The sequence below is a fragment of the Chaetomium strumarium genome, assembly GCF_033439665.1.
Source record: "Chaetomium strumarium strain CBS 333.67 chromosome Unknown B0T15scaffold_1, whole genome shotgun sequence".
Lineage (NCBI taxonomy): Eukaryota > Fungi > Ascomycota > Sordariomycetes > Sordariales > Chaetomiaceae > Chaetomium > Chaetomium strumarium.
In genome coordinates, this window is record NW_026944429.1 from 6,424,628 (window position 1) to 6,443,271 (window position 18,644).

Below are 18,644 nucleotides of genomic sequence, written 5' to 3' on the forward strand. Positions count from 1 at the left end.
CGGGGATGGCGATTTCTGCGGATTATCCTTCGGCTTACTAAAGAATTGTGGGAGCCCTGCGGGGCTGTTGGGGCTTCGAAACCAAGAGATGTGGCGGGTCATGTGAGCATGCACGTGCACCGATATACAAGCCAAGTGAAACCCAACGCAACAACTTGACAATGGACATGCAGGCTCTTCGAAGGATATTGTGCATGAAGGAGCTCAAAAGAGACAGTTCCCTGTGTAAGGTACTAATTGAACTGCCTCCTTCTCCGATCCTTTTCTGGAGGTAGATCAACATGTTCCGTATTACCAACTGCTCCCAAAGACGAACCCCCAGTAACCCATCTATGTTGATTGCCTATCCTGCCGAAAGTAAGCCATCATGAAGAACACTCTCCTTAATGATCTGCAATGGGGTATATTAGCGACGGTTCCCTGTGTTTATGTCGCCATACATTGAGGAGAACTACCTAATGCAGGCGATGCAGGCTACGGTACTTACATATGCGTACCTGTTGCAGCGAAAGATGATCTGATAAGATGTCTTGGCAGCGAAGATGTGGATGCGTGTGACCCCACAACCCCAGCATCATCCGACTGCGGCCCGGAACTAAATGGTTGTGGCAGGGGGATGCGGTGACCAGCAGTCGCCATCTCAGTATGAGGACTTCAAATTCAACACAGATCCCACACAGGTAGCCGAGAGGGTCTCTCCTCCATAACTTCCTGTCCTTCAGCTGCATTCTCTGAGCTGTCATCGTACAGAAACCGTCCATCATGAAACCGGGCGCAATCACATGCACCCTCGTTTCCTGCTGCACTGCAGCGGCAGGAGCAGCTACTATCTCCGCTTCTAGCCACGAACTCAGCATCCCAACGTCCTATGAGTCGGCCGTCCTTGGACGGCGGATCCTGGCTTTGACACCGCTCGGCACCATCTCGACCGTCTTCCCGGAAGACAAACACGCCGATGATGTCACTCATCGAGAGAACCGCCCCTCCGGACTGGGCGGTATGCCGTACGGCCTGATGGAGTACGTCGCGGACTGCGAGGACAACGACTTCGGCAACCCGACCATTCTGGCCATTTCCATCGGGACCACCTTCAAGAACGCCGCCGCGGGGAGCAACGTCAGCTTAGCCGTCCAATGGACGCCGCCTCATCCGCCAGCGAAGCGGATAGAGAGCACCGTCAAGCAAAAGTGGTTATCTTACCTGGGATGGTCCAGCAACGACGACGAAGAAGAAGCGTATCACAAGCACAAGCACCATCACGACTTCGCCCTCCCCTACTCAGCCGCCAACCTCCCGCGCTTCTCTCTGATAGGCCACCTTGAGCCCATCGAGGGCGGCGATGATCGAGACGGGCATGAAGGCTCCCAGCTGGCGAAGTGCTTCGTCAAGTCGCATCCCGACGCCAAATATTGGCTTCCCGGCAACCGGATCCACGAATCACACTTTGTGCGGCTCGTCGTGGAGCAGATCTACTGGGTTGGTGGTTTCGGCGATCGGGCATTCATTGGGTGGATCCCAGTTGAGGAGTGGTATGTATCCCCATTGCCCGTTGTTTGCCCTTTCTTCCCCTACAGCTTTTTTCGCATCCCGCTCTGGAACCGCTCGCGGACAATAGTCGACTAAAGATAAACTGACAATGACCACTCAGGCAAAACGTCACGCGGGAGGAATGGCAGAATGTTCGCCTGCCCGGGGAGAAGAAGGGCTGGAAGGAGTGGTCTGTTGTTCCTGGAGATCTATAGAAGGGGGCTTTAAGAGACTGGGGCTTGTAATGGTATGTCTGTCTACCTTAGCGGCGACAGAGATGATGAGCGCCACGCTCCGAATTTGTTGTATTCGAAGTCGTTCACTTCCCTGATATAGCAACCACGTATCATGTTACATATCAATTCTGTCAGGGATTTTGCACTTGATCCAAATTGCTTCAACACGGTAGCGTTCCAGCAACTGACTCTTGCGTATCTCTACCTTACCTAGGTATGCAGCATATCGTGGACCAGCTTTTGTGAACTGCTAACTATCAACAAATCCCAACCATACTTACATTCAGGGTCGGAGTGGAGCAGAGTCATGATTCCCAAAACCATGAGCCTCACGGGATGCTGTGGGCTCGCTACGTGCTCCGGTGACATCGACAGTATGAAACACACGCGTGACCTAATCTACACGGATAACCACCTTCCACCCCAGCGCCCCAGCCTCACGTATCGCACACGCTAAACATCCCCTCCTCCGTCTGCTGATGAGGGCGTTCCAGCCCTTGTCCGCACAGAAGGCCCGAGCAAAGATTTCCATGTCCGAACCGAACCGCCGCCGTCGCGTCTCCGAGTGCATCTTTTTCGAGGCACTCTCGAGGGCGCCCGGGAGGCTTCCGCTCTCACCACCTTGAGTCCCGCCCAAGACGGGACCAGACGGGGCAGGCGAGGGACTAGTGGCGGATGTGTTGCTGTCTGTTCGGCTGAGGACGGGGGACAGCGGGACTTCGTGCTCCTGCGGCTGGGGCTGGAAGTTCGTGATGCAATCAATGACGAGCACCTTGGCGGCGTTGCTGGTCGCGGCGGGGTTGAGGCTCGGGCGGTAGGGAGCTGACGAATAAGTGCCCAACAGGGATTCCAACGAGAAGTCTTGCTTTGTTATCAGCTCGGACAGGTGAAGAGCTGTGTAGGTAAAGTACTTGTGTAAGGGATGGCCTGCATCCCATTAGCTTCCTCAATATGACCAGGACAACAGACCAGCAGATTTGGGTGCTCTTACCGACAACGCTAGCAGTTTTACCGGCAGCGCTGTTGCCCCAGAGGTCGACATGTTTGATGGTAGGGCTGGAAGGTGACTTCATTATCTTTACATGTTGCGAAGGGACACAAGGGTGGGCCGTGACGAAGTTGATATCTTTGGCTAGGGAATAGGTGTGCTCCTTTGCCTCCCCAGAATCGGTATTGGTCACGGTAAAGGAGAGTTCGGCTGCGTATGCATTGATCTGCGGAGTCCGGCTATCATATGATATGGAAGTGGTTCCATGGTTCTCGGATCGTGTGGTATGAGCAGAGCCGACTGGTGCCCGGAGGCGAAGAGCTTTCAGCTCGATCTCGATGAACGGGGGCGGTTTATCCCGGTAGATGTTATCAGAGGGTACGATGAAATCGGCTGGGAGGACCGACAGAGGATCTGCATTCCCAAGTACATCCGACTCTTTTTCAACTGCCTTTTTGCCCCATAATCGGGCCTTTTTGTTGACTTGAAGCGAGTCTTCTGTTCATCCACATCAGCTGCGAGCCGTTGAGTGTACGACATTGCCGTGTTCTTACCTGGCGTTTCTTTTGCTTCAATGTTTACCCAGCAATCACCGAGACCTTGCGGGGTGATATCACTGGAAATCCAGCCCATACATTCTACAGCCCCTTTGCCGGCAGCTAGCACACGGCCAACAATACAGGCTGTGCTCCAGAAACTCTTGCCGGAATAGACGAAACCACCGGAAAGAACAGCCATGGGGCCCAGCTTCGACAGAGCTTCCGGATCATTTTCTAGCAAAGTTGCCATCAGAAAATGACATAGCCCGTCTCCAGGCAGTATTAGCCCCGAGACGTAGCTCTTAGAGAGCCACCCAGACGGCTGTAGAGCCGCTGAGATTTTCTTCCGCCGAGATGGAGTGCCATGGGGTTGGGTGTCCACCTTCGCGCCGCCAAAGTAAGACGAACGACGGCTCCCGGCTCGAGTGGTCGGGCTGGCCAGCGGTGTGTTGAGCGTAGTCCCCTCGGCCACGGACCGGCAGCTGTCCGTTATGTTGGAGACGTGGGAGATTGCGCCGGGCCAACGAAGCCGCCTGGCAAAGTGAGCCAGACCATCAACCTGGCGTTGCACGTGCCTCCCCTTGATTGCATAGACAGGGCCACGGCTGTGATGGCCATGCGATGCGGTGTCGCGACTCCACGACATACGTTTGGTCATACTCGCTAACCAACCCGAGGGCTTATCGTCGCTTGTTTGCTCGGTCGCTTCGGTCTTGATGACTTCGATATTCTCGAGCCACGCTCGGGCTAGGATGAGCGACCACTTGACGGACTTGTTCGCCTCTTTGTCGAACCTGTGGATCTCGGCAGGCTGAATGCTCTCCATCCCCAATTCCTCCCCTTCCGTGATCGCGTCCAATCTAACAAGCAGTTCGCAAGCTAACAGGATCTGCAGGAGCAACCAGTACCGTTCTTCGTGGAGGTCAGCCGCCAACTCGCCCACGTTATTAGACGATCCGTCCTCGCTGTTTTCCTCCACGGGATTTTCCCACAGTAGCTGGCCCAGCCGAATGCGCCACTCGACATGTGAAAAGTCGATCCACATGTTTGGCGCAGCGAGGACCTTGACTAGAGCGAGGATTTGAACGGACAGGCTATACGGGTCTCGGTGGTCGAGCACCTTCGTGGGTGGATGGAGGATCTGAAGGAACAGCTCGTTGTAGAGTTCGCTCGAGACCCGCCGCTCGCGCAGATGCCTCTCGGTGTACCTCTGCCCGTTCTTGATGAGCTGCTCCATGATCACCGTCTCATCAACGTGCCGCAGACCATCTTTTGAGGTAAGCATCTTTTGACGTTGTTCGACAACTACAGGCAGCCTGGCAGCGAGACCCTCAAAGCCGAACTGCTCCTCCTGAAGAGCATCGGCCACGGCCAGCTCGAGGGCTGCCTGGTACCCCACGCTCCCCTTCTCGAGCCCGGCCATGCTCAGCATATTGGGCCGCTCGCGGCATCGAGGATAGAAGTGCGCACGGCGCTTCTCCTCGGAAGCCCTCTGGGCAGCGGACCGGTCACTCTTGACATCCCGGGTGATGTGAGGCCAAGCCGTGACAGAGCCCCAGGCCTTGTCATCGATTTGCGTGTGGTCAGTGAGGTCCCGGATCTCCAGCGCCTCGTCCCACGGAAATGCTACCGATGGATGCGGGGCTCCCGTGTAGTGTCCTTCGGACCGGGCAAAATACTGCGGGGCCCCCGAGAACAGCTTCTCAACGTCGGACTCGGTCAGGCTGACCATGATGCGGTTCAACCGAAGGGCGGGTCGGGCCGGCGGACCTCGTGTCTGCTCGCTGCCCGGCGGCGGCGGGGACGGTAGAGGCTTATTCGGGTTGACAGGAGGACTCCGCGGCGAGAGTTGCGTAGATGTCTCGGAGACCTGATCAGTGTCGAGGATGGTCAGTCAGCCACATTCTCCGTGTTCATTGTGTGTCATTGGCCTGTGTGGTGAGGCAATGGACGAGCTAATGCTCTTTCAACGTTCAATTGGGATTGATATGTGGTATGTAGAATATCCGGGAAGAGAGTAACTGCGAGGCCCCTGGCGCTGCTCGTACGATTGGTGCAGGCCGCAACCGATGGGGGCATGCTGCCATGGTCACGCGGGCTGCGCCAGGGGTGACGGCATTCGCTCCGGGGAAGCAGCGACCGGGCTTGGCTTGCACTTTCTTCTCCAAGCACGCCCACGAGAGTCTGAGTGAGACAGGCAGCGATCAACACTGTTACCGTGTCGAACTTGCATTTGCATTCCAGATCGGCAACAGATTGAAATACATGGGGCTGGAGGACATCCACGGGGGAGAGTAGTTTTTTGGCCATTCTTACCGTTGCGGCGTCTTGCTGACGTTGGGTTTGCGATGACGTTCCCCGCTGAGGGGCCGATGACTGCTTCCCTGTAAGTCGACTTCGGAGGTTGTGCAACAGCTCTCGGTTGAAGCCGCGTCGACCCTTAATCCCACCGGTCTCACTGGTCTCGCCGTCGTTGGCCTCGTCCGATATGCCGGCAGCACGGTTCTCCTCGCCTTGCCTGTCTTCCTGCGGCGGGTCATCCGCCATCTTGACGTCATCCCCGTTGCTCGGCGGCTCGTTGTCTTTGCGACCGCGAGGCGATCTCTTCAAGATCGAGAAAGGACCCATGATAGATGCGCGCCGTTGGGAGACGCGGCCGATGAAGTGTTATCGAGGATGCAGCCAGTCCAGCAGAGCTTAACTGCAAGACGTAGTGCACCGGTCAAGCGGCAACCTGCAGGTTCCGGAGGGTTGGCTTTCGACTTAAAGAGAAGAAATGCGCAGTAGAGTCTACTGGCATGTAACACACCCTTATTAGGATCTTGGAGGTATAAGATATGAAAACACAAGAGACGGAGATCATTCCCTCAACGGCCCGGCGGGAAAAGATAGAGGACGGAAGACTCGAGCCGCCAGATGGCCCGCGCAGCAGGATTGGGGGGATTCTGGCTCGCACGACTCAGCAACCATGTCCGTTAGGTGCCCGGTCCCGTCAATTGCATTGTCGATCGTGTAGTAACATGCAGTGAGGAGCCAAATGACCACCAAAGCCATAATAATTAGGGAACTTAAGTGCTTATGAATGGAGGTGTAGGTCAGCAGCTATGGTGCCTAGAGGCCCTAGACAATGCATCCTCACGATCCTGCATGACGGAAGCGAAAGAAATGCAGGTCGTTGGTGGGGAGCTGTTCCCCACCGGACACTTACACGCCCCTTGTTTAATGTGGTATACAATAGTACAGTACTACTAGGTACGTATCCGTACTTTATGACTTGAAGGCCAGGGCCAGTCCAAAACTCCATCTCAACATTGAAACCTAGGTAGCTTTCATGTAGGAAAATGGCACGCATTGAGATGGTCTCTCTGATTATTCCTGAGTGCTCTATTCTCTCGCATTGAGTCGATTCTCAAGACTGTTGAACTGTATCATTCTGAATTTAGTAGGGCCTGGTCGCTGTCGCAAGTTCCACGCTAACCAGCAAACGGCATTCAACTGTACCCCACTGCCAATTACAGAGACTGGGAGTCTCCGGTGCGCTGGCAGGGCTGTTTCAGATCCAGAGGTAGCACGCCCAATGCCACGGCCCACCAGCGACTTGCACCGGCATCGTCATACATACAATACATGATGTGAATCGGCCTGTAACGGGTTGGTAATTTCATTGGAGCGTCCAGAGCTCTTCCTGCAATCACATATTTCTTTCATTAGGTTCACAACAGCCAGCTCCCAAGTCTTCTTTCCATTGCCGCGACCTCATGTGACAGCCAGCTGTGTCTTGTTGGGGGTCCGGCGCGGCTTCGAATGGCAACGCATTTCGGCTGTTGGTGATGGTTTGGGGTGCCGTCTCACTGCAGGCAAAACCGTGGCCATTCTTACTGTGCCTTGACAGCCCTGGTGCGTATTCTGATGAGAGCGGCCCCACCACATTCCAAATTGCGCAGGCTGATTGCACATTTGCTCTTTGTTGAGGTCCGCGCAGCGAACATGTCCGAAAGTGAGCAGCGACAGTTCATGACAGCGTCGGCTCGAGGACTCTCTGGAGACTAGGGTTGCTCAAGTCGAAGCTGAGATGTTGATCCGAGGCTATCTGGGCTGCCGGCCCCAGGAGAAGTTAGTAGCCCTGCAGAGCAGCACTGCCGGGAGAAAGCCATGCCCAACATATGGCAGACTCTTCAGCCCACATCCGCTGCTGTTCCATGAACCTTGGTGCCTCACTTGTTCATGCGGAAGAGGTGTCGTGGACCACTACCAACAAATATTTGGTGTCGGGGACGATGACAAACTCCTGCTTCTTCGTCCGTAAACGCAGCAATTTCACTTCGTCCTGCAAGACGTTAGCCCTGAATGTTGGTTGGCATCTGCCTAACGGTCACACCCTACCTCAGTGTCAAGCTCCTGCACGAGGCTGCCCGCAGTGCCAACGAACCTCCACACCATCGATGCCAGTTCCTCAGCGCCCTGGTCTTCGTTGGCGCTGTTGCCGCTCGCTTCACTTGAAAAAGACCCAACAGCCGCCGACATGGACAATCCTGGTGTCTTCGAGCTACGAATTGAAGAAACCTGACCGCTGGTCTTCAGAATTGCACCCGAGGCTCGGTCTAGGACAATCGTAGCCCTGACACCTGCCTTCTTGGAGAGGCGGCCCAAACTCTCCTCAAACGCATCAGGGCCGGGGGTCTGATGCAGAAGGGAGTCAGACCAGAGCGTTGTAGGCACCCACAGAACAACTTACCGAAATTGTATCCGCCATGGTAGTAGAATCTGAACTGCGTGAATCTATTTATTTCCAGGGTAAGAAACTCGTGAAACACAGAGTGGTAGATTGATGGGAGTGAGTAGAGCGAGTTGCGGCCCCCAAACGGCGGCTCGCTTCCCACCTATTCTACTCTGCTGAATGTGAGCAGGAATGCAGCACTCGGAGGGTTGACCGAGCACGCTAACTTGATCGGGCTGTGTCCCGCAGATCTGCCAGGTTACACCGCCTATTTTTCCAACAATATCCTTTCCGCCGCTAACTCTTGCCTTCCCATTGAGACAACCAAATCCATTCTTGGATACTGCTGGTCTCACTGCAGCATCGCCTATGAGCCAAGAATGGGTTCTAGCACCAAGAAGAAGAAGGAGAAAAAGAAGGACTTCCAGGTGCGAACCCCCTGATGCTATGCCTCAGAACCGCTCACTAAAGATAATCCTAGAAACTCAAGCTGAAAGTCGGAAAAGCGAAGCCGAAGGCATCCAACTTCACTGACACGAGCTTTAAGTCCAAATGTGTGAACCTTGATATCGGCGGTTGCTCAATCTAGTAGGGACTCGCTGACAAAGCCCAGCCATTGTTGTCAATCAGCAGACCCTTGTAGCAGAGAGCTCAGATCCAGCAGAGCAGTTCAAGCAGAACCTGTCACTTGCCATCAATGCAAAGTCCGACAATCAAAGACGCGATGCACTGGCGTACATTACCAACCAGCTCTCCGCCGATACGCCCAACAACCCGGTCGGGACTTCAGGGGTGTTAACAAAGCTACTCCCACTTATGTCAGACGGGGCGGCATCGGTGCGCACTCAGCTCCTCAAACTGTTCCGGTCTCTACCGCCAGCTGAGGTCGGACCACACGTTGAGAAGATCCTCATGTATGTCCGGAGTGGCATGACGCATCTGTCAAATGACATCCGGAGCGACACCTTGAACGTTCTGGAGTGGGTCCTGGACGTTGCTGGTGATGAGACTGTTTCCTGTCCCGGAGGTTGGCTAAAGACGCTGAATAGCTTCAGCTCAATGTTGGGCTGGAACCCGAGTGTTGGGTCTGCCATGAGCGCCAAAGGCTGGACATCCAGCTCCCGGCCGACACTGGGGACCAAGAAAGGGCCCGAGGCACAAGCCAGGCAGATCCAAGTCCTGGCGAAGTTCATCCAAACTGGCTTTCGGCCTGAGGCGCCAGTGCCGTACAACGCCGTGGCGTACTGGGACAACATCTACTGCCTGCCTGGGATGCCAAATCCCTTTGCATACCTCAATCTCTTCGGAACGCCCAGAGACGAAGACAGCGAGATGTATCCTGACCGCATCTCGAGACAGCGCGTCTTTGACGCGAAATGGAGAGCTGCCATCGCTGCCGGCATGGACGGTGCCAAGAAGGAGGGCGGTACAGTTGGCAGAGCTGCTGCCACCTTGGACAAGGCAATGAATGGCAGGCTTTGATAAGGCACACTAGATCGGCTTCGTTGCATTCTGGGCGTTAAGGGGCGGCAGGGTCATGGCGTTTCTTCACCTTTCAATGTATGTTTACCTTCCCATAAGGACTGAGTTTCAGCCTCGCTTCCCATGTACACTCAGTGCAAAATATGAACACGATTATCGGCTGACCTCGGTTCGACAGTGGCAGTGTCTTATTGATGCCAGCCTTCTTGGCCTCCTTGCTGTTTGATTTCACAGAGCGAGGCATCCTCATTCAGATATGAATGGCAAACTCACAACCCCGCGGCATGAAATTGTTCAAGAGCCTTTTCTTTTCTCAGCCACTCTGATTCAAAGCAAACAGAAGGTGTTTTCCTACAAACTACCTAAACACGTGTTATTGACACTATCCTGGTAACCCTAGCCAACCCCCCCTTTAAAACCCCTTTCAAAGTAAACAACCAGCTAATACTCGGAGCAACAGCGTAGTACACCACGACTTACTCTTCAGTACTCTCGCTACAATACGCGTAACGGGAAGAAATCAGGACTAGTACTGGCAACTAGCCGAAGCCTAACATCTGGTTTGGCATCGCCGGACCATGCCTCTACTCTGCACATTCCCGGGCCGTACAGTGTGCGCCCCTTGTTTTCCGCTGTCTTCTCCGCTGTGAGAAACCCTGGTCCGGAAGCTTCTCTGATCGGAACGGAGCGCGTGATAGGCCGCGTCTCTTGCCCTATTCACGGCTGCTTGTGGGAGGAAGCCAACGGAAATTTAATTTCGATTCTGTTGAGCTGGGCTGATTTGCAGTTCTTGCCCTTCTTGCTTGCCTATAAACTTTCCTCCTCTGCGGCTACCTTGGTTCCTCTTTCTCCTCTCCTTCACCAACTTGCCGCCCATCTTCCTCTGGACGGTTACAACATCGACTCTCGCCGCTAACTCGCAAGCTGCATCTCAACTCCCTCAATTGCTTGTGACTCGAGGTAAGCGTCATGTCTCTTTTCTCTATTCCCTTCTCTTTGCCCTAGTGCTCTAAAATCGATCACATTTCGAGATCGACCCGACTGCATATTCCGCAAGGAGCCTCCGCTTTTCAGCAACTCGCGCCTTCCCGACCCCCCTTCCTAGCCTCCCTTCCTGCTGTGGCTTTGCCTCGCTTAATGGGTCGGTCTTTCCTCCTGAACCCTCGAACTCAGGCTTACCTAACCGACCTGTCTGCCTGCGAGCCCTGATTCCCTCCCAAATTTCCACAGACCTTCCTGCTTCCCTGGTTGGGTTTGTTTTCTTTTGAGCCTGCTTCATCGAGGCCTCCCTCCATTTACTCTTTCCTCGTTGATTTTCCTGTTCGAGAACAAGCAGCTAACAATAAAAGAATCCAAAATGGCGGACCAAGGCTGGGGTACGACTTCCTCGGCTGGTGACGCTAACACCTTCGGCACCGCCGAGCTGAACGCAGCCCTGCCCGCCAATGGAAACAATCAGGCCGGTGATGAGCACAACGCTTCCCCCGGCTGGGTGAAGGCAACTCCCTACGACTACAATGCCTATGGTGTCGATGCCACCCATGATTGGGAGGGCAATGCAAAGACTTACGAGTGGAATGGTGAGCTTGGCGACGTCGGTCCGGAGATCCCGGCCCTTGAGGTTGAGCTCTTCGGTGAGCCGGGCAATCGCTCGAAGCACGGCATTGACTTCAGCAAGTGAGTTGTTTGCATCGATCTCCGATAGCTTCTTTGTCCTCGAGTTTATTTGGTTGACGTAAAACAATAGGATTGCTTCCATTGAACTGTTTCAGGAAGGCCCCGCGCGTGTCGAGCCCATCGCGACTTTCAAGGACGCCGGTCTTCACCCGGTCATGTTGAGGAACGTTGAACTGGCCGGATATGAGCTGCCGACGCCGATTCAGCGCTACTGCCTCCCGGCGATTCATCTTGGCTACGATGTCATTGGCATCGCGCAGACAGGTGAGCACATGGTCAGCTCGGGGATGCGGACTCTCCTCTTACCAGCGTTCAGGTTCGGGCAAAACCGCTGCCTATCTGATTCCCATTCTCAACAAGCTGATGGGCAAGGCCAAGAAACTCGCCGCCTGGCGGCCCAACCCGGCGACCTACAAGCCCGGTGTTGACGCTCCCTGCCGCGCTGAGCCTCTGGTGGTCATCATTGCCCCGACTCGTGAGCTGGCGGTTCAGATTTTCAATGAAGCGCGCAAATTTTGCTATCGTACTATGCTCCGCCCCTGCGTTGTCTACGGCGGCACGGGTTCCTACAAGGACCAGGAGGCCCAGCTTCAGAAGGGCTGCGATGTCCTGATCGCTACTCCCGGCCGCTTGGTTCGCTTCATGGAGGAACCTCGCACACTGACGTTTCGCCGCGTGCGCTACATGGTGATCGACGAGGCAGATGAGATGCTCGACCAAGACTGGAAGGACGAACTTGACAAGATCATGACCGGTGGTGGTAAGTTCAAATTCGAGAAGCGGTAGCGAGATATCACTGGCCTAACTGGTGAACAGACCAGGAAGAGGGAAACATCAACTACATGTTGTTTTCCGCCACTTTCCCCAAGGCTGCTCGGGAGCTGGCCAAGACACACCTGGCCGAGACCCATGTGCGACTCCGTGTTGGTCGAGCTGGAAGCTCTCACGAGAACATCAAGCAGAACATCGTTGAGGTCCACCCGTCGATGAAGAAGAAGTGCCTCATTGATCTGCTTCAGTCATTGCCTCCTACTCGCACCATCATCTTCGTTAATTCGAAGCGCACTGCCGAGGAGGTCGACGATTTCCTCTACAACTCGGGTATGCCGTGCACGTCAATGCACTCCGATCGTACCCAGAAAGAGCGTGAGGCGGCCATGCGTGGATTCCGCAGCGGCCAGTGGCCCATTCTGGTTACCACTGGTGTCTCGGCTCGCGGTATTGACGTCCGCAACGTGATGCATGTCATCAACTACGATCTGCCGTCCATGGACCATGGAGGAATTGAGGAATACACCCACCGTATCGGTAAGCTTTCGTGCCCACCGACATCATGTTGACATTGGTTCTAACAGCCGCAGGTCGTACTGGTCGCATCGGCCACCGTGGCCTGGCGACCTCTTTCTATACCGATAGAGATGAACCGATTGCCTCGGTACTTACCCGTACCCTGATTGAAACCAACCAGGAGGTTCCGGAATTCTTGCAGTCTTACGTTCCAGAGGGCGCGGCGCCGGGCAACCTCAAGTTCGAGGCCGACTCGGACTTCGAGGACGAGACCGCTGGCGCCGACGGTGGAGATGCCGGTGGCGGCGGTGGCTGGGGTGCAGGCGACGATGGTGATGCTGGTGATGCTGGAAACGGCAATGGCAATATCGGCGGCGGCTGGGGTGCCGACGACAGCGCTGGCAATGGCAATAGAAATGGCAATACTAGTGGAGGCGCTTGGGGTGCTGACGCTAGCGCTGGCTGGTAGATAGCCCACCTTGCTGATCACAGGCCTCGGGTGGGTATGCGGTGTGCGGATGGTTATGAACTGGCGACTGGTGGTTTCCGCCTGGGTTTGTCATGGACCTCTTTCAGGAGGAGATATTTGGAGTCTTTCTGGATGAGGCTCTGGTGAATCGGCGAAGCCTCCAGGATGGTAGTTCTTTGCGCAAGGAGAAGCTAATACGAAGATCACCCGGGCAACCCAACTGATGCTCCCAACAAAGGCTCGTGATGTGATTTGTCTTGTAAGCTGGCTCAAATTCAAAGCCGCCACCTGGCAGAGCACAAGGCCACAGCCCGTCCCTTGCATATCCATGGAAGTGACACCCTCCTCTATCGCACACCTACCTACCTTATCTTAGTCATATCTCACAGTTTTACCATACTCGATGTCTACACCCCGAGTGCACATGGTATGCGAGTGAATCTTGTTCCTCTGGCTATGTACTATCATGCGAATATGTGCTACGTAACATTCCGAGCCCCTTCGACCATCCCCATAACACCCTAGCAAGAAATAAAAAGCCCGTCAATATTTGGACGACGAAGGGGAGGAAGATAACCGCCAAGCCCGGAGCGGCAACGCTTGAAGTTGCAGCACCCTGGGTCGAATGAACAGCGCAAAGGTCACGACACCGATCAGCACGCAGAGGACGTTGACGATGTAGTAGCCGTCGCGCTGCATCTCGCAGACACCGCCGCCCGCTAAGCAGCGTTCCTTGTCCGCCTGGACGGCGCAGCTGAAGGGCGCCGTCACCGCGGGCACCGCGGGCTTAGTAGCGTCCGGATTGGGATGGGTCGGCGGGATGCACGTAGCGCTGGTGAAGTAGTCGACCATGCGCAGGACGAAGAAGCGCGGAAAGGTGCCGCCCAGATTGCACACCGTCGCGAGCAGGGTCATGTAGGTGCCGCCGATGACCGGGTCGGCGATGCGCGCGTGGAAGGCGGCCACGGCGACGAACATGATGGTGTTGGTGAAGGTCGAGAAGACGTGCTGCGCGATCACGGTCAGGAGGTACCAGCTCGTCACTCCGCCCGCCGGGAAGATGTAGACAGTGAACTGCGCGAGGATGGCGGCCGCCAGGCGGCCCATGAAGCCCCAGCACCAGAGGCGCATCGGCGTGTATTCCTGTGACCATTTGCCCGCGTAGTAGCCTAGGCCGATCTCGAAGGGGAAGTCGATCAGGACGGTGAGCGCCATGTTGTCGGTGCCGAAGCCCTTGTCAAGAAGTTTCAGGCCGGTGACGCCGTCGTTGGCTTGGAAGCCGATCTTGGCGATGAGGTGAACCAGGATAATCGCCTGGATGTTCTTCAGCTTGAGGACGCCCCACATGATCTTGTACACGTCCCAGATCCCGTCTTCATTCCTGGTCCTTTCCTCGTGCTTGAGCAGGGCCAACCCTATGGTCACAGCGATGTAGGCCCATCCAGCGAAGGTGAGGTAGCCGCCAAGGCTCAATAACCCGTGGTCGAGCGGCTCGGTGCGGAACCACTTGTTGGCGAAGTCCTTGGAGTGGAAGGCCAGGAAGACCGTGTAGGAGAGGAACTGGCCGGCGGTAAGCCCGACGGTCTGCGCCGTCGAGGCATACGAGACGTTGCCCGGCGTGAGCAGGGTCAGCGCCCAGCCGTCAACGGCGATGTCCTGCGTGGCGCACATGAGCACCAGGAAGAACCACCACCAGGTGAAGGCCCAGACCGTGGGTCCGCCAGGCTTGCCGGTCAATTCCATCCACTTCTCGACCCTTGCGCCTAGCCATAGCATGCCTATTCCGGATAGCAGCTGGATGGGGATGATCCAGCTCTTCCTCCGGCCAATCTTGGGACTCCATACCGCATCTACGATAGGGCTCCAGAACAGCTTCAGAGAATAAGGGTACGACGCTAAGCTGAAGATGCCAATCTCGCCGTACGACATGTGGTTCTTTAATAGAAATGGGACGGATCCTGTCGCCAGACCCAGCGGGATGCCCTGGAGGAAGTACAGCAGGACAAGCAGGCCAAAGTTCCTCTGGTCTTTCTTGGGCAGTTCGAAGAAGCCATGGTTGTTGGTTGTCGGCGTCTTGGGCACGGGGTCGTCGAGCGAGAAGGAGTTGTGAGCCATCAGGTTCGCTACAGCGCCCTCCGACGTTGAGGTCTCGTGCGATATGTTGCGCCGCAGGAGCTCGACATTGGTATTCATGCTGGCGGGGCGGCCGTTGCTCTTCCTCCCGGATGCGCGCCCTACAGAACCGTTTCGAGAAAGGGGCGGCGATTTGGCGCGACGAGACTTGGTACCCATAGGTATGACGTGTATGAGAATCAGGAGCGTTCTTCGTTGTGGGACGGTTTCACCTCGTCTCTTGCGGGTGCACAGATGGCGGGGATGTCGATCGATGAGGACTCGAGGAGGGTACCTATCAAAGACTAGGTCGAGTGAATGAATGGCTTGGGGCAAATATGCGGAGATGTGCGCAGGCCTGGAAACCACAGAGTGTCGCAGGGCTTGAACGAAATTATTAAAGAGAGACGAGAAACTTTTGTTGGGCGCCTGCAGGCTGTTGTCCTGAGCTTAACGAAGGTGGCCTTTTATGGAAGGCTGCCGGACGTCAGATCAACGCCGGGGGGAAATCCAGGATTCCAGAGCCAAGTTCCAGAACGAATTGAAAGTGTCCGGGCCACATCGCTTTGACCCGGCAGCTCGGAGGGCAACCCTGGGCCATGTGGAGCACTGGGCAGCCGCTGCAAGCTGAGGAGCTGTTGATTGGGTGGTGGAATTGTGGGGGAGCGCAAGCTGCTACGGTGGCCTTTGCACAGTGGCGTTGAAATGCACCCGCGCACTGCCGAGATTTCAAAGTTGCAGGATGACTGATGGTAATTCACGTGATCCATGACAACAGCAGCACAATCAGAAAACATACCCTTGGGTAGGTACCTATCTGTCTACTCTACGAATACAGGAAGGCTCGCACTTAATCCCCTTGCAACTTTTCAGAGTCACAGACATGCGAAGTTCGTCTGTCTCAGGCAGGCGAAGCTCCAGATCTGCCAAGCCTGAGATTTCTGCCAAGCCTGAGATTTACGCCAAGCTAGGTTCCGCAGCACATGCATGTTGGCGGACCGACAAGGGGCTGCAACCTCAAGTAAACAAAGAGCGGCGCTGTGAGAGATGATTCTCTGGCAGTGAACATACCAGCCAAGGCAGAGACCTCGTGACAATACAGTTCCATATTCTCGCCGGCCTCTGGTATCCGTTCATCTTGTAGATTGAGTCAGTAGCGTCGGTTACCTCGCGTCTCGAATTTGTTTCCCTTCATTCCTACGTTGATTGACGCATTAAACGGCTGGGGGCCGAAAATGGCATCAACTCTTGATGAGGAAATCGAGGACCTCCAGACAAAAGGTGCAGCCATACCGCAACTCTTCAATCTTCGTTCTAATCCATTATTATCCACTAACAAACATCACAGTCTCCTCGCTCAGAAAGCAGATCCGCATCCACACATCAACCCTCATCACAGCCCCCTCCACACGGCTACTCCTCACAGAAGAAGAGCCTGCCACCCCGAGCCTCACCCTGCCACGCGCCGACAACGACAAAAGCGGCAGCGGCATCTCTGACTCATCCATCAAACAAAAACTCGTTTTCCAATCGGCCCTCCAACAAGCGCACAACCAACAATGCCTGTATCGCGCTTGTGCTAGCATCACCACTTTTCGCGTGCGGGACCCGGACCCGCACGCCGTCGACGGCGGCGCCATCCTGGGCCTGCGCATTGAAGTCGTCAGCCGCGCCAAGTTTCTGCGGCCGTACTACGTCCTGCTGAACAGGCCGTACCCCGGGCCCGGGGGCAGCCGCCATCTACGCGTGCATCGGCATACCCTACCGCCGTGCATACCCCTTGCGGGATTGGCGGGGAGGTATCTACCGGCGCCCACGGTGGGAGCAGAAAAGTCGGGCAGTAGCGGCAGGCAGGATGGCGATGCAGGAGCAACCCGGGCCCCACAGAAGCAGGATCTGGCTAGGTTTGCGCGGGCGCTGCGCCGAGAGGTGGTCCGCTATCACCATAGGCTTGGCATCATTGCGGATCTGAAGAAAGCGGCCGGGCTGGGGAGGACAAGTAGCGGGCTCGGAGAGAGCTCGGAGCGGCAGCGGCAGCCGGCCGCGCTGGTGGATATCAGCCCGGCTGATGCCGAGGCTAAGCAGCTTACTATTGAGTGGGCCGATGGGCGCACCGGTCGGCTAGTTATGGGCGATGACGGGGAGATCCTCAAGCTGGTCGTGGTGGGCGAGAACGGACGGGACCGAGAGGCCGGCAGGGACCTGCTAGGCGGGGCGGTAAGGGTCGAGGACGTGGTGAAGCGGCTGGCAGCTTTTGTCTGAGTGCTGCCAGTCACTAGCCATGCTATGCACTTAATGATCGGGCTGCTCTGCTTTCTCAGACCTAACCACTGTGACAGCGCCGATACGCCAACCATGCGCAAGCACCGGACCCCGAGGCTGACCAAGGGAGGGGGGCGGCGGCCCGGTCTGCGGGCAAGACGCCCACCTCGGGGAACCACTCCAGCCAGTACGCGGTGCAAGGCCGGATGATTGCTTCCAAAGCCCAAGGAATGACACCCAGAGGGCATAGCACAGGCATACCAACGCCCTTTGTGCGAGTGCTACTACTAGTATCTATGCGTACGAAACCCCGGAGCTGCATCCCCGCGAAGGGGTTCGAGAACCCGGGAGGCAGGTTCTTCGCCATCCAAGCGGCACGCCGAATTACCTGCGCCAGCGGCGCCTCACCTTACCGCGCCGTCTTACAACCTGGCGTCCATTCCAGGAGTCACTTCGGCCGTTACCCCCAAACCCCTACAACGTCTATACCAACCCGTCTGATGACGCTCTGAATACTATGCGCGGTGTTTCGACCGTCTCCGTCAGCTCCGGCCACGGCATGTTCGACCCGTTCGATGCTATGTCCCAATCCGCCTTGCCGTCCCACGTCGACACGCCGCGGATGGCTTCCACCGAGACCTTCTTTGGGGTCCCCAAATCTAGGTACCAAGGTTGCTCTGCTGCTGTCATGCCATTAGTTTGGTGGCACATTACGAGAGGAGTGCTGGTCAAGGCTGCAACTTGGCATGGCAATACGTCGGGGTTGGTGCCTTCGGCTTTGTGGGGTATGTATTGTACACTCGGCATACGGGAAGTCGTCGATGTTCGGCCGGTGATTATCAGGATATGCATGCTATTTAGGAATGACTCAGAGGACCCCATACAGGCACGGATGAGAGCATCAAGGTCTTGGTTAGGTAGCGATCATTTTCGGCGCCGCTCGGGGAGAGGCCCTTGCCGAAGAGAAAACCTATATAAATTCATCTACATTAGGAAGATTCCATATCACATGAACACCGGTCGAAGGTTGATGTTGTTAGAACTATTAGACCAAAGTGATTACAACTAGCGTCCTAGACTTCGGGCGCAGCCAGAGGCTACATCCGGAGCCACGGACTAAAGTAGTGAAGGATCTATTGGAAAGTTGAATGTATCTATACAGTAAATAACCACGGCGAGAAAACATCATCCCCCTTCCCAGCATATCCCCAACCCGCAAATAGATCCACCAACTCTCCGCCTCTTTTAATGACCCCCTCTGTTCCCGCACCAGAAACCGTGATCTAACTTCGACGGCCCAAACGTCTCGCACTTCCCCTGGTAAATCACACACAGTGAAGCAGAATGA

At 55.7% G+C, this 18,644-nt stretch overlaps 7 protein-coding genes across 7 annotated transcripts; 4 read left to right on the forward strand and 3 right to left on the reverse strand.

Annotated features, from left to right (window-relative positions):
- The first annotated feature begins 527 nt into the window (after positions 1 to 527).
- Positions 528 to 1,917, forward strand: B0T15DRAFT_427461 (pyridoxamine 5'-phosphate oxidase-domain-containing protein). Its single transcript, XM_062865668.1, has 2 exons — positions 528 to 1,529; positions 1,649 to 1,917. Exons 1-2 carry the CDS (start codon positions 763 to 765, stop codon positions 1,740 to 1,742), a joined length of 861 nt encoding a protein of 286 aa, XP_062727126.1. The 5' UTR covers positions 528 to 762; the 3' UTR covers positions 1,743 to 1,917.
- On the reverse strand, positions 1,914 to 5,117 carry B0T15DRAFT_72064 (uncharacterized protein). Its single transcript, XM_062871242.1, has 3 exons — positions 3,306 to 5,117; positions 2,755 to 3,249; positions 1,914 to 2,690 (listed from the first exon to the last, which is right to left on the reverse strand). The coding sequence occupies exons 1-3, from the start codon at positions 5,020 to 5,022 to the stop codon at positions 2,158 to 2,160; spliced, it is 2,745 nt and encodes a 914-aa protein (XP_062727127.1). The 5' UTR covers positions 5,023 to 5,117; the 3' UTR covers positions 1,914 to 2,157.
- A 2,262-nt stretch (positions 5,118 to 7,379) lies between these two features.
- Positions 7,380 to 8,209, reverse strand: B0T15DRAFT_72125 (uncharacterized protein). The gene is made up of 3 exons (XM_062871243.1): positions 8,026 to 8,209; positions 7,674 to 7,970; positions 7,380 to 7,617 (listed from the first exon to the last, which is right to left on the reverse strand). The coding sequence occupies exons 1-3, from the start codon at positions 8,041 to 8,043 to the stop codon at positions 7,513 to 7,515; spliced, it is 420 nt and encodes a 139-aa protein (XP_062727128.1). The 5' UTR covers positions 8,044 to 8,209; the 3' UTR covers positions 7,380 to 7,512.
- On the forward strand, positions 8,110 to 9,989 carry B0T15DRAFT_72186 (Rix1 complex component). Its single transcript, XM_062871244.1, has 6 exons — positions 8,110 to 8,189; positions 8,266 to 8,435; positions 8,489 to 8,561; positions 8,621 to 9,567; positions 9,668 to 9,879; positions 9,950 to 9,989. Exons 2-4 carry the CDS (start codon positions 8,388 to 8,390, stop codon positions 9,487 to 9,489), a joined length of 990 nt encoding a protein of 329 aa, XP_062727129.1. The 5' UTR covers positions 8,110 to 8,189; positions 8,266 to 8,387; the 3' UTR covers positions 9,490 to 9,567; positions 9,668 to 9,879; positions 9,950 to 9,989.
- An 857-nt stretch (positions 9,990 to 10,846) lies between these two features.
- On the forward strand, positions 10,847 to 12,922 carry B0T15DRAFT_389705 (P-loop containing nucleoside triphosphate hydrolase protein; the record flags this gene model as incomplete). Its single annotated transcript, XM_062864506.1, has 5 exons — positions 10,847 to 11,166; positions 11,237 to 11,430; positions 11,483 to 11,926; positions 11,983 to 12,474; positions 12,528 to 12,922. 5 exons carry the CDS (start codon positions 10,847 to 10,849, stop codon positions 12,920 to 12,922), a joined length of 1,845 nt encoding a protein of 614 aa, XP_062727130.1.
- Positions 12,923 to 13,161: 239 nt separating this feature from the next.
- Positions 13,162 to 15,604, reverse strand: B0T15DRAFT_521157 (acetyl-coenzyme A transporter 1-domain-containing protein). The gene has a single exon (XM_062868547.1). The coding sequence runs from the start codon at positions 15,212 to 15,214 to the stop codon at positions 13,466 to 13,468; it is 1,749 nt and encodes a 582-aa protein (XP_062727131.1). The 5' UTR covers positions 15,215 to 15,604; the 3' UTR covers positions 13,162 to 13,465.
- A 573-nt stretch (positions 15,605 to 16,177) lies between these two features.
- On the forward strand, positions 16,178 to 17,555 carry B0T15DRAFT_72200 (Cenp-O kinetochore centromere component-domain-containing protein). Its single transcript, XM_062871245.1, has 2 exons — positions 16,178 to 16,315; positions 16,383 to 17,555. Exons 1-2 carry the CDS (start codon positions 16,270 to 16,272, stop codon positions 17,294 to 17,296), a joined length of 960 nt encoding a protein of 319 aa, XP_062727132.1. The 5' UTR covers positions 16,178 to 16,269; the 3' UTR covers positions 17,297 to 17,555.
- The last annotated feature ends 1,089 nt before the right edge of the window (positions 17,556 to 18,644 follow it).